Raw genomic sequence first — 10518 nt, 5'->3', positions numbered from 1 at the left:
TCCGGGCCGGGGTCAAGGCCCCACCCCCAGAGGGAGGTTAAGGGGAGGAGGGGCGGCCCCAGAGCAGCCCAGAAGGGGATGGGCTCAGAGCAGGTATCTGGGACTGAGCCTTCCCCGGGCGGCCCCCCACTTCCTCCAGTGTATGGGGGGGTGGGGGGAAGCAGGTTACCTGGGTTCCTCCCCAGCTGGGGGTGGGGGGCGGATGCCGGGGCGGAGGCGGGGCCAGGCCTCCCCGCCCCGGGGGTCTCCCCGCCCCTTCGGGTTCAGCCAAGCGGAGGTGAAACCTGAACCCAGGTTGGGGGCGGGGCTGGCTCCCGCTCGGACGGGGCTGGCCTGCGCTTTCACCCCCCCTTTCCCCGGCACCCTGCTTGGCTTTTGGAAGAGAAAGGACCGGGTCCCCAAGCCGCAGGAGGAGGTGAGGTGGCGACTCAGCGCGGGAGGGGAACGGGCGGCCGTCGGGGCTGCGCCGCCCAAGGCTGACCCTCCGCTTTCCCTCCCGGATCCTTAGGGCCCGCGATGGAGCCCGCAGCCCGGGGTCGCGCCCCACCCTGAGCGCCCCGCCGACGGCCATGCTGCCCCGAGGGCGCCCCCGGGCGCTGGGGGCCGCCGCGCTGCTGCTGCTGCTGCTGCTGCTGCTTCTGATCGGATTCTTCCTGCTCGGCGGGGACCTGGAGTGTGCGCGCCGCGCGCGGGGCGGCCCGGGCTCCTTCCCCTGTGCGCTGACGCCACGTATCCCCCCCGACGGGCGGCCGCGGGGGGCTGCTGCCCTCGACCGACGCCCGCAGACGGACCGCGGGGCCCACAACCGCTCGGACTGCGTCCTGCCGCGGCCGCTGCCTCTGCCTCCCAAGTGCGAGGTAGGTGTGCAGGGCCCCTGGCGGCGGGAAACCCGGGGCGCCGAGCCACCTGTGGGAATCACAACACCTGGCCTTGTGGCCAGCCAGCTGGGGGCGCCTGGGGTTCGCACCTCCCCTTACAGGTATCAGTTTCCCCACTTGTGAAATGACGGGGGGGGGGGGCGGACTCTGCCCCCCTCCCCGCCCCTACTCTTCCCTAGCTCAGATGCCTGGCGGGGCTGCACGGCGCTAGGCCCGGCCAGGCCTGCCCGGGGTCCTCACCGAGCTCTGCCAGCCTCCGTGTCTCCCCCTCCCCCAGCTTTTGCACGTGGCGATCGTGTGTGCTGGACACAACACCAGCCGAGATGTCATCACGCTGGTCAAGTCCTTGCTCTTCTACAGGTAGGCCAGGTGTTGAGGGGGAGGGGCGGTCAGGCGTGGAGGCAGGAAAGAAGCCTGGAGCAGGATTGCCCAGTTGGTGTGTCCACTTCTGAGCCGCTTGGGGTGGGGCTTGTCCCATGTTGTCCCTTTGGGGCCCTCCCAGCTTTCCTCCCCTGTCCCCCCCAAAGGAAAAACCCACTGCACCTCCACTTGGTGACCGATGCCGTGGCCAGGAACATTCTTGAGACGCTCTTTCACACATGGATGGTGCCCGCTGTCCGTGTCAGCTTCTATGACGCTGATGAGCTCAAGGCAGGAGCCCTGGCCCTTCTACTCCTCCCCAGCTTACCCCCCACCCCTTCCTCCCAGGGCATGTGGTGGGGGGTGGGGAGAGGAGAGGAGAGGTTAGAGCTGCCTGGAACAGTTCCCTCACACCTACTGAAGCTCAAATCCCTCACCCCTCCTGGCGCTCACGCCTTCTTTTCCTTGTGTCACACTGAGTATGTACTGATGCTCGTGGGCTCTTCTCTGCCAGGTTCATGCCCTGCCCTTCCCACCCACAGCCCCAGGTCTCCTGGATCCCCAACAAGCACTACTCTGGCCTCTACGGGCTAATGAAGCTAGTGCTGCCCGGTGCCCTGCCTCCTGACCTGGCCCGTGTCATTGTCCTGGACACAGATGTCACCTTCGCCTCCGACATTGCAGAGCTCTGGGCACTCTTTGCTCACTTTTCTGGTGAGAGGCCTGCGACCTGCCCCAGTCAACCCCCTCCCTGGCCCGCCCAAGCCCCCCTGTGGCCTAGCCCTGAGCCAAGGTCCTGTGGTAGCCTCAAGCAGCTCCCTCATGCCCTCCCCTCCCAGACGAGCAGGTGATCGGTCTCGTGGAGAATCAGAGCGACTGGTACCTGGGCAACCTCTGGAGGAACCACAAGCCCTGGCCTGCCTTGGGCAGGGGATTTAACACAGGTGGGGATGGTGGTGGTGGCGGTGGTGGGGGTGGCCACTGGCTCTTGGACTCCAGGGACTGGGCAGGGGGCACAGAATGCTAGGAAGCCCCCAGGAGGAATAGTGCTGTAGAAAGAACACCGGGAGAAGAGCAGGAAGACAATGCCAACCTTGGCTGTACACGCTGGATGACTTTGGCCAAGTCACTTAGTCTCTCTGTGCCTCAGTTTTCTCATCCATTAAGTGGGGATTTTACCAGCCCCCGGATCACCGAATGTGAGAAGATGATTGTGGACATGCTCTGGAAGCTGTGCAGTGACTCCCCTTCACCCCCAAGAGGATTGAGTGTTTATAGAGGTTGTCCTTGCTCCTGTCTGACAGAAAGTACCAAGTCAAAAAATAAACATTCCCAAGAATCCGTCATGCCCCTGGCTCTGGGAGCTGGGTCGTCCCAGGTGGGGGTGACTTCCTCTCCTTGTGGGCAGGTGTGATCCTCCTGTGGCTGGACCGGCTTCGGCAGGCGGGCTGGGAGCAGATGTGGAGGCTGACAGCTACACAGGAGCTCCTCGCCCTGCCCGCCACCTCGTTGGCCGACCAGGTCTGGGGCGGGGGAGCCTGGGCTAGGGGTGGGGCAGGCTCAGGGCCAAGGTGAGATGGCTGTCTCTGCCCAGGACATCTTCAATGCTGTGATCAAGGGGCACCCGGCACTGGTGCAGCCCCTGCCCTGTGTCTGGAATGTGCAGCTGTCTGACCACACGCTGGCCGAGCGCTGTTACTTGGAGGCGGCTGACATCAAGGTGAGTGGGGATGGGGGGGCTGAGTGGTGGTAGTGGGCCAAGGCTGGGGACTCCTGCTCCCATCCCCCCACTGATACCTTCCCGGGTCCCAGGCGATCCACTGGAACTCACCCAAGAAGCTGCGTGTGAAGAACAAGCATGTGGAATTCTTCCGCAACCTCTACCTGACCTTCCTGGAGTACGATGGGAACCTGCTGCGGAGAGAGCTCTTCGGGTGCCCCAGCCCGCGCCCACCTGAGGCTGAGCAGGTGAGAGGGAGTCGCCTTCCCTGGCCTTGGGGAGATTCTGTCCCTCTCTGCTCTGGTGGGACCCCGCTTGGTCTGGGGACCTGTCCTCCTGCCCCAGCCTGGTCCTTCTGCCCTCGACCCCCTCAGCTGCAGCAGGCCCTGGCACAACTCAGCGAGGAAGATGCCTGCTTTGAGTTCCGGCAGCAGCAGCTCACTGTGCACCGTGTGCACATCACTTTCTTGCCCCATGTGCCACCGCCTCCCCGGCCCCACGATGTCACCCTTGTGGCTCAGCTCTCCATGGACCGGTGAGGATGCTGAAGGCAGCCCCAGAGAGCATGGCGTGGGCTGGGACTGGGCATTTGAGAGGCAGGTGCCATTTGGTAGGAGGAAGAGCTCTCGGTGCCTGCTACCTCAGGAGTTCCAGAAGCTGGAAACACTGGAGATGGTGGGAAGAGCATGGGCTTTGAGGGTCACTCAGCTGGCTGGGGATGCTCCTCCGGAGCTGTGGGACCAGGGGCAGGTCTTATCTCTGCCCTCAGTTTTCTCATCTCTCCGATGAGAATGCCCCACCTGGTGGGGTGATTGTGAAGATTCAATAAGACCAGCTCGAAAAGCGCTCGGAAGGTGCTCAGTCAGTCATTTGAGGGGGTGTCCGTATTCCAGCCCTCCCTGGCTGACCACCCGCCTCACCCCAGGCTGCAGATGCTGGAGGCCCTGTGCAGGCACTGGCCGGGCCCCATGAGCCTGGCCTTGTATCTGACAGACGCAGAAGCCCAGCAGTTCCTGCGTTTCGTCGAGGCCTCCGCGGTGCTCTCTGCCCGGCAGGATGTGGCCTACCACGTGGTGTACCGTGAGGGTCCCCTCTACCCCATCAACCAGATTCGCAACGTGGCCTTGGCCCAGGCCCTCACGCCTTACGTTTTCCTCAGCGACATTGACTTCCTGCCTGCCTACTCCCTCTACGACTACCTCAGGTGGGTGCGAGTGAGAGTGGTATGTGGTGGGGATCAGAACCCTAGGCGAGTGAGTCCCTGCTCCTTTCTGGGCCTTAGTGTTCTCTGTAGCATGGGGTTTGTATCAGGGCCGGGGTCACACTTGCTCTCTGGGCTGCCACAGGAGAGGCGGGGGGTGGGGGTGGATGGGCTGCTTCCCACAGCAGTCCCACTCATGTCTGTCTGCTAGTGGGCGTCAGGGTGAGCTAGCCTTTAAGAGCCGGGCCCCTGGATAACGAACGCAAGAGAATCTCTGGTCCAGGGCTGGAGGCAGAGGGGTCCCCCTTTCACGGTGCTGCCTCCTCAGGGCCTCCATCGAGCAGCTGGAGCTGGGCAGCAGGCGGAAGGCAGCCCTGGTGGTGCCAGCATTCGAGACCCTGCACTACCAGTTCAGCTTCCCCACTTCCAAGGCTGACCTGCTGGCCTTGCTAGACGCTGGCTCTGTCTACACCTTCAGGTAGGAGAGGACCCTGCTCTGTCCCCATTCCCCGCCCCAGCCCCCACCACCCACAAGCTCCTAGCCTGAGCCTGGCTCCTTGCCCTGTCCCACTCCACAGGTACCACGAGTGGCCCCGGGGTCACACACCCACAGACTATGCCCGCTGGCGGGAGGCTCAGGCCCCATACCGTGTGCAATGGGCCGTGGACTACGAGCCCTATGTGGTGGTACCCCGGGACTGTCCCCGCTATGACCCCCGCTTTGTGGGCTTTGGTTGGAACAAGGTGGCCCACATCATGGAGCTGGACGCACAGGTGAGGGGGATCCTTAATGTCTCCAGCTTCGGTTTAAATACCTCCAGGCCCGGGGAGCTCACCATGTCTCAGCGTGGCACACTGCCCCATTCGGCAGCACTACAGGAAGTCCCACCCTTCTGTAGAACTACAGTTACCCGCCCTTTGGCCTGGCTTTGGCTCTTAGAGGCTCTTGGGTAAGCCTGCTCCCCATCCCCCAGCCCAGGCACCGACCACTGCTCTGCCCTACCCTTGCAGGAATACGAGTTCCTGGTGCTGCCAGAGGCCTTCACCATCCACCTGCCACACACCCCAAGTCTTGACATCTCCCGCTTCCGCTCCAGCACCACCTATCGAGACTGCCTGCAGGCCCTTAAGGACGAGTTCCTCCAGGACTTGTCCCGCCACTATGGGGCTGCTGCCCTCAAATACCTCACTGCCCTGCAGCAGCCCTGACCTCCCGGGGCTGGGCCTGTGTGGCTCTCCGCTGCCCCTGGCCTCGGCTCTCACTCACTCCGTTATTTAAATTATTTAAGGTCTCTGTGGGAAGGGCTGCGGTGGAGCATCTGGGGTGGGGCCTGGGGCCTCCCTATGCTGTTCTGTCACTGGGGTCTGTTCTCCCTCTGCCCCAGCTGGTTTGGGGCTGGTTCCCTCATCCTCAACGGTACACCTCTTTTTCATAATTAATGTTTTAAAAGCTCTGTTTCATGTTCTTCTTGGTTTGGGGCGTGAGGGCGTCCATGGGCCCAGGGAGTGCCTGGGAGGTCCTGAGTCTTGCTGGAGTCATAGCAGGGCCCGGCCTCCCCCCAGAGGCTGTGACTGGAGTGTGTCTTGCCCTCCCTCCCTGGCCCCAAACCCAACACCATGAGGCTGAGAGACTTTATTTGGCTTTATTTAGTAAAATGTTAAAATAAATAAATACAAATTGATCAGCTGCTCTGTATCCCCCCCCACCCCCTCAAAACAAAAAAATCAAACAAACAAAAACTTTGAAGCACAAAACTCCAAATACAAGTTCTACCAAGACTGAGATCACAAAGGGCGCGGACAAAGACAGGTGGGGGCTGGCTGGCTCTTCTGCTCAGAGTGTGCTGACCTCTGGCTGCCTGTCCTGTCCTGCCTGGCTGCAGCTCACCCTGGGCTGAGACCCAACGACACTGGGCGGGCAGGGGCCAAAGGCTGCGGTGCGGGACAGGGTGTCCTCGGGGTTCAAGAGAGCCTTGTGGAAAGGGGGAGCCAATGCGATTGGTGAGCCCTGCTCTCCCTTGAAAAGGGCCGTTTTTTAAGAGTTCCACCCCAGTTCTAGGCAGGGTGTGACTCCCAGCTTCCTCCCCTTCACATCTGTGCGAGGGTCAGTTGTCTTCTCGGGCCACCCCCTCCCTGCTTGGCCAGGCGCTGACCCTGAGGATGGCTGTGTCTCGGGGTGAGAATGGGCCTCCTGTTTCCTGCCAACGGTGCCCAGCTGAGGGGCGGGGTGAGGCCCAGTCACGTCCACTGAGCACGGCTGCCTCCGTCCGACAAGAGGCCATGGAATCGAGAACCCAGGGCCTGGAAAACGTTCCTGGGCCACCATCCATCTTACCACCCCAAGAGCCTTTTGACCCTGGAGTGAGTCTCCTATGAAGCCCTTGGAAAAACAAGAAGACCACACCCTAAGAGGCGGTGAAGGGAGGAAACCGCTTAGGGTGTGTTGTGTGGGTTGGGAGTGAGAGCCCAAGGAGGCTCTGCTGGCCCCAGAGAGAAAGTACAGGAGGCGGCGGAGAGGCAAGTACACTCAGACAGGGGAGCAGAAACGGTCCTCCTCGTGGGGGAGGCGAATGCACCCATTCATGCCACCTGCTGAGCCAAGCAGCAGCAGGGGCCGAGAGGCAGTTCCCGGCACTCAGATGCTGCCAGCGGGAGGCTGCCATGGCCATTTGCAGGCCCCACACGGGCCTCCCTGCCAGGCACAACCAGCAGGTTTGCCCCCAAGGGCCTGATAAGGAAGGAAGGAAGCAGAACTCCGGATGAGCTCAGCAGAGGGGAGACAAGACCGGGCAGGCTCCATGAAAGAAAAAGGACCTGCAGGCCACATTGGCAAGAAAGTGAGCGGAGCGGGAAGATGACAGCAACATGACCTCACTGCCTCCAGGACACAGCGCCGAACCACAGGACTGACAATGGGCCCCATGATCAAGGGCCAGGTGGGCAGCCACCTGGTCCCAGACCAGCCGGTCCCTGGCCTCTGAAGAGACTACAAAGCCAGCTGGCCTCAGATGTATCTGGCAGCGGCTGACCTCAGGTGTGGGGGAGGAGGGGAGGAGGGAGAAGGGGGCGGAGGCCGTTCGGGTGGGGCAGTCATGAGTGCGTGTCTCAGGTGGTCACAGGCACCCACAGACCTGGGGGACAGAGAGGAAGAGGAGACTGGGTGACGAGGGCATTTTCTTTGTGGCAAGGGGTGTCTTAAAATTTGAGTCCAGAATGTGGGCTTGGGCAGGGTTGCATTTTTGTACTCTATACTGGCCGACTCCCCAAATGGCTCACAGCTGAACTTCAGGAAGAATCGACATTCAGATCCCCCGACCCGAGGCACCGTCAGAGCGGGACTGCTCACAGCAGCAGGCAAAGCACCCGCCAATTCCCAGTCCTGCCCCCACCCAATCCTCAGGCAGCTCCTTCCTGAGCGAGGCCCCCCGTGATGATGGTTTCCCAGCTTCTGGGCCCAGACAAGTCGAATGGGTGGGCCCCGAGACAGGGCTAAGCCTGGCGCTGAGCTCTGAACCTCCGCCAGCAATTCCTCCAACTAGTCCAGGCACTTCCTCAGCTCCCTGACGAGACATAGCACCTTGGTTTCTGCGTGAGGAAAGGGAGCTCCTCTCCGTCCCCCTCAGGCAACCTCGCAGTCCTGCCTCTGAGGCCTGCGCAGCCCCTCTGAGTCCCCTCCTGGGACCTCCCTGGGAAGATGGATGAAAATCGCTGGTGGAGGTGAGACATTTCACCTAAGAAGTGTCTCTCTGGGTCTAATTGGATGAGGGAGAAGTTAATGGGACCTTTCCTGCCCCTCCTAGACTCTGGCCAGTAGGAGGCACAGGGTGGGCTGGGGGGAGGGGCCCTGGGAGGGCTTGGGGTGCACGGCCTCTGCCTCCCTCCTGCTGGGCCAAGAACTCCAGCCAGAGCACACACCTGACAAAATTTATTTTCCAGAGGCAAGATGACAGAAATGGTCGGAGCCTTTCAGAACCCTGGTTTTTAAGGAGACAAGCCAGCCAAGGCAAGCACAGAGATCTTGGCCAAAGGTTACCCAGGAAGCTTGTGGGTGGGCAGAGTGGAGTGAAGTCCATCTCTGGTGCCTGGAGCCAGCAGGCAGAGAAAGGGGCTGGAAATTTAGACCTCTCTTCAAAGGCAGGACAGATGCAAAGGCCACCCTGGGGCTCTCTGTCTCTGACACACCAGGTAACCTTGAGAAACCGCATTCCTTTGTTCTTTCTAAGCACCAAGGGCTGATGCAGCCAGCCGGCCCCCTGCCCCCTCCCAGAAGGCTGGGGCGCACAGGCACCAAAGAGCTTCTCTGGCCATTCCCTTCCAAGCTGTCCCCCAGGCACTCGGAATGCTGGTGGCTGAAAGACCAAGAGCAGCACCAAAGGAAGGGATCTTGTTTAGGCACCAGCCTTTTGCTCTGGCAAAATCCGTGGGGATAGTGGGTAGGACCTCGATACCATCCACACTCCATTTGGGCTTCAGAAACAGGAGCCCAGATCCCTGCACCAAGAAGAGAGGGCAGTCTTCTCTGAGGAGGGGATGGTAGGAGAGCTCGGCCCCTGCCCGGCAGGCCCGCAGCCATCCCAGGTCAGAAATCAAAGACTAGCCCACCAGTCTTGAGACACAAACACAGCAAAATGGCATCATGATCAGCAGGTTCTGTGCTAAAAAATTATAACTACACAGCATTTTCTCCAGTTCTGACACCTTTTTTAATAGAAATCACTGTTTTTAGGAAACAAATAGCACTTTTGTAATTTTTTTTTTTACAATGTTTCTTACCTTGATCTTAATTTAAGTAACACTAGGAAGACCTCAATATCTTTTATTTTTCTTTTTTAATTTAAAAAAAAGTTGTTGTTTTCCCCAGATACAAAGATTTTGCCCTTGCATAAAAAAACAGTGCCCGACGATGACACAAGGACTCACACAGACTCACTGGACCTCACTGACACTATGGCTCCTATTCTACCATGCAAGGTCTCGACTACCCTTAACTGACTGTCAGCCTGAAAAACAGCTTTTCTATTCCTTATTTTAGTTTTTGTTACCAAAAAAGTAAAATAAACAATAAAATAAAACTTTTTTTATAAAGAAAATAAAGAACAAAAACAAAAATTAAAAAAAAGAAAAAGAGAGACGTCTCCATTCAATTCACACACACCTGGTCGTGTGCTGCTACGCTCAGGATCTTCTTTTATAAATATAGAAAGGGGATGGAGCTTGTTTTCAAGTAAAATCACTGATCCACCTTTTTTCCTTCCTTGACACACACACCCTTCTTCCCTGCCCTGGGCAAGGGCTGACTGAGCCTGGCTCTGCTTGTTCTTGGAGAGGGAAGGGACCCACCATCCCCGGGGTGCACGCCAGTTTGCCGGAGCAGGGAAGGAACCTGGGGAGTGGTGGGGCGCCCACGGCGGGGAAGCGAGCGCTCAGAGAAGAACCGGACGGCTGCCCTTGTGCCCATCTCTCCGCACACCGTGGCCCACCACACCCAATAAGAAATACTGCTTATTCGATAGACTTTTCCCACCCCGGCTCCCTCCCATCCCCTCCCCACCCCTCCTCTGGGCACTGGGGTTGGTTAAATCTCGATGTCCTTTTTTTGGTTTTATAGTAGTGAAAGTTTAGAAACAGGAAAAGCCCACACACTCTTTGGACTTGTCTTCTCTACCTAAACAAACGGCTCGGCAAATAAGGATCTGAAACCTGCTCTCCTCCCTCCGCCCGTCCCTGCTCCCCACCCAACAAAACAAAAACAAACCCATCGTGGCTGTGGAGGCTGCTGCAGGCACACACTGGTGTATAATAGAGAGAGTAAATATATTATTTCACTTGGCATGGTGCTGGCAAAGAACCTCCAGCTGGCACTAGTTCATGTAACATGGTCCAATCTTTGCATGTACACACAGAATAAGAAGGATCAATTGGCAAACTCTGGTGCCACCTGGCACAAGCATCTTCTCTCTCTCTGGAACCAAAGAACCAAAAGAATTCTGTACTTTCCAGAAGAAATCCGGCTTTGCTTTTCTAGAGTCTTCAGTGTTTTGCTCTCCTGGCCGCCGGGATCCCGTGGCTTCTCCTGGCAGGGCTCTGTTATTTAGTCTCTTCCCCCTGGTTACAGTTCACTGTGCAGCTCTGCGAGGAGGGGGAGGGGGCTGGCGTGGAGGTGGCGGCGTTGGCAGGGGGGGTGCAGTCCGGGCCGTTGGAGATGGCCCCCACAGTGGCCTCAGAGTCTACGGGTTTGGAGAGGTCAATGCCGTGGATGAGGCGGATCAGCTGCTTCACCTTCTCCAGGGAGCTGTGCATCTCCTTCTGCCGGGCCAGGATGGTGTTCTTCATTTCCATGCATTTCTGCAGCAAACGAG

General features: G+C 59.2%; 2 protein-coding genes across 5 annotated transcripts in view; one reads left to right on the top strand and one right to left on the bottom strand.

The window, feature by feature from the left end:
* Positions 1-373: 373 nt before the first annotated feature.
* LARGE2 (LARGE xylosyl- and glucuronyltransferase 2) lies at positions 374-5947 on the top strand. Its single transcript, XM_008146772.3, has 14 exons — positions 374-415; positions 509-857; positions 1156-1238; positions 1406-1529; positions 1781-1952; positions 2078-2182; positions 2647-2759; positions 2833-2958; positions 3051-3206; positions 3333-3493; positions 3884-4162; positions 4488-4637; positions 4738-4933; positions 5171-5947. Exons 2-14 carry the CDS (start codon positions 570-572, stop codon positions 5366-5368), a joined length of 2151 nt encoding a protein of 716 aa, XP_008144994.2. The 5' UTR covers positions 374-415; positions 509-569; the 3' UTR covers positions 5369-5947.
* A 4007-nt stretch (positions 5948-9954) lies between these two features.
* PHF21A (PHD finger protein 21A) overlaps positions 9955-10518 on the bottom strand; it is a 161827-nt gene continuing 161263 nt past the window's right edge. For all 4 annotated transcript variants that reach the window (XM_054724600.1, XM_054724604.1, XM_054724601.1 and 1 more), the window contains one exon: positions 9955-10504. In XM_054724600.1, coding sequence (XP_054580575.1) covers positions 10247-10504 — 258 coding nt within the window. In that variant the 3' untranslated portion in view covers positions 9955-10246. The remainder of the gene's footprint in view (positions 10505-10518) is intronic.

Source organism: Eptesicus fuscus, chromosome 13 (genome assembly GCF_027574615.1).
Source record: "Eptesicus fuscus isolate TK198812 chromosome 13, DD_ASM_mEF_20220401, whole genome shotgun sequence".
NCBI classification, from domain to species: domain Eukaryota; kingdom Metazoa; phylum Chordata; class Mammalia; order Chiroptera; family Vespertilionidae; genus Eptesicus; species Eptesicus fuscus.
This window is presented reverse-complemented; position numbering and strand designations above follow the sequence as displayed.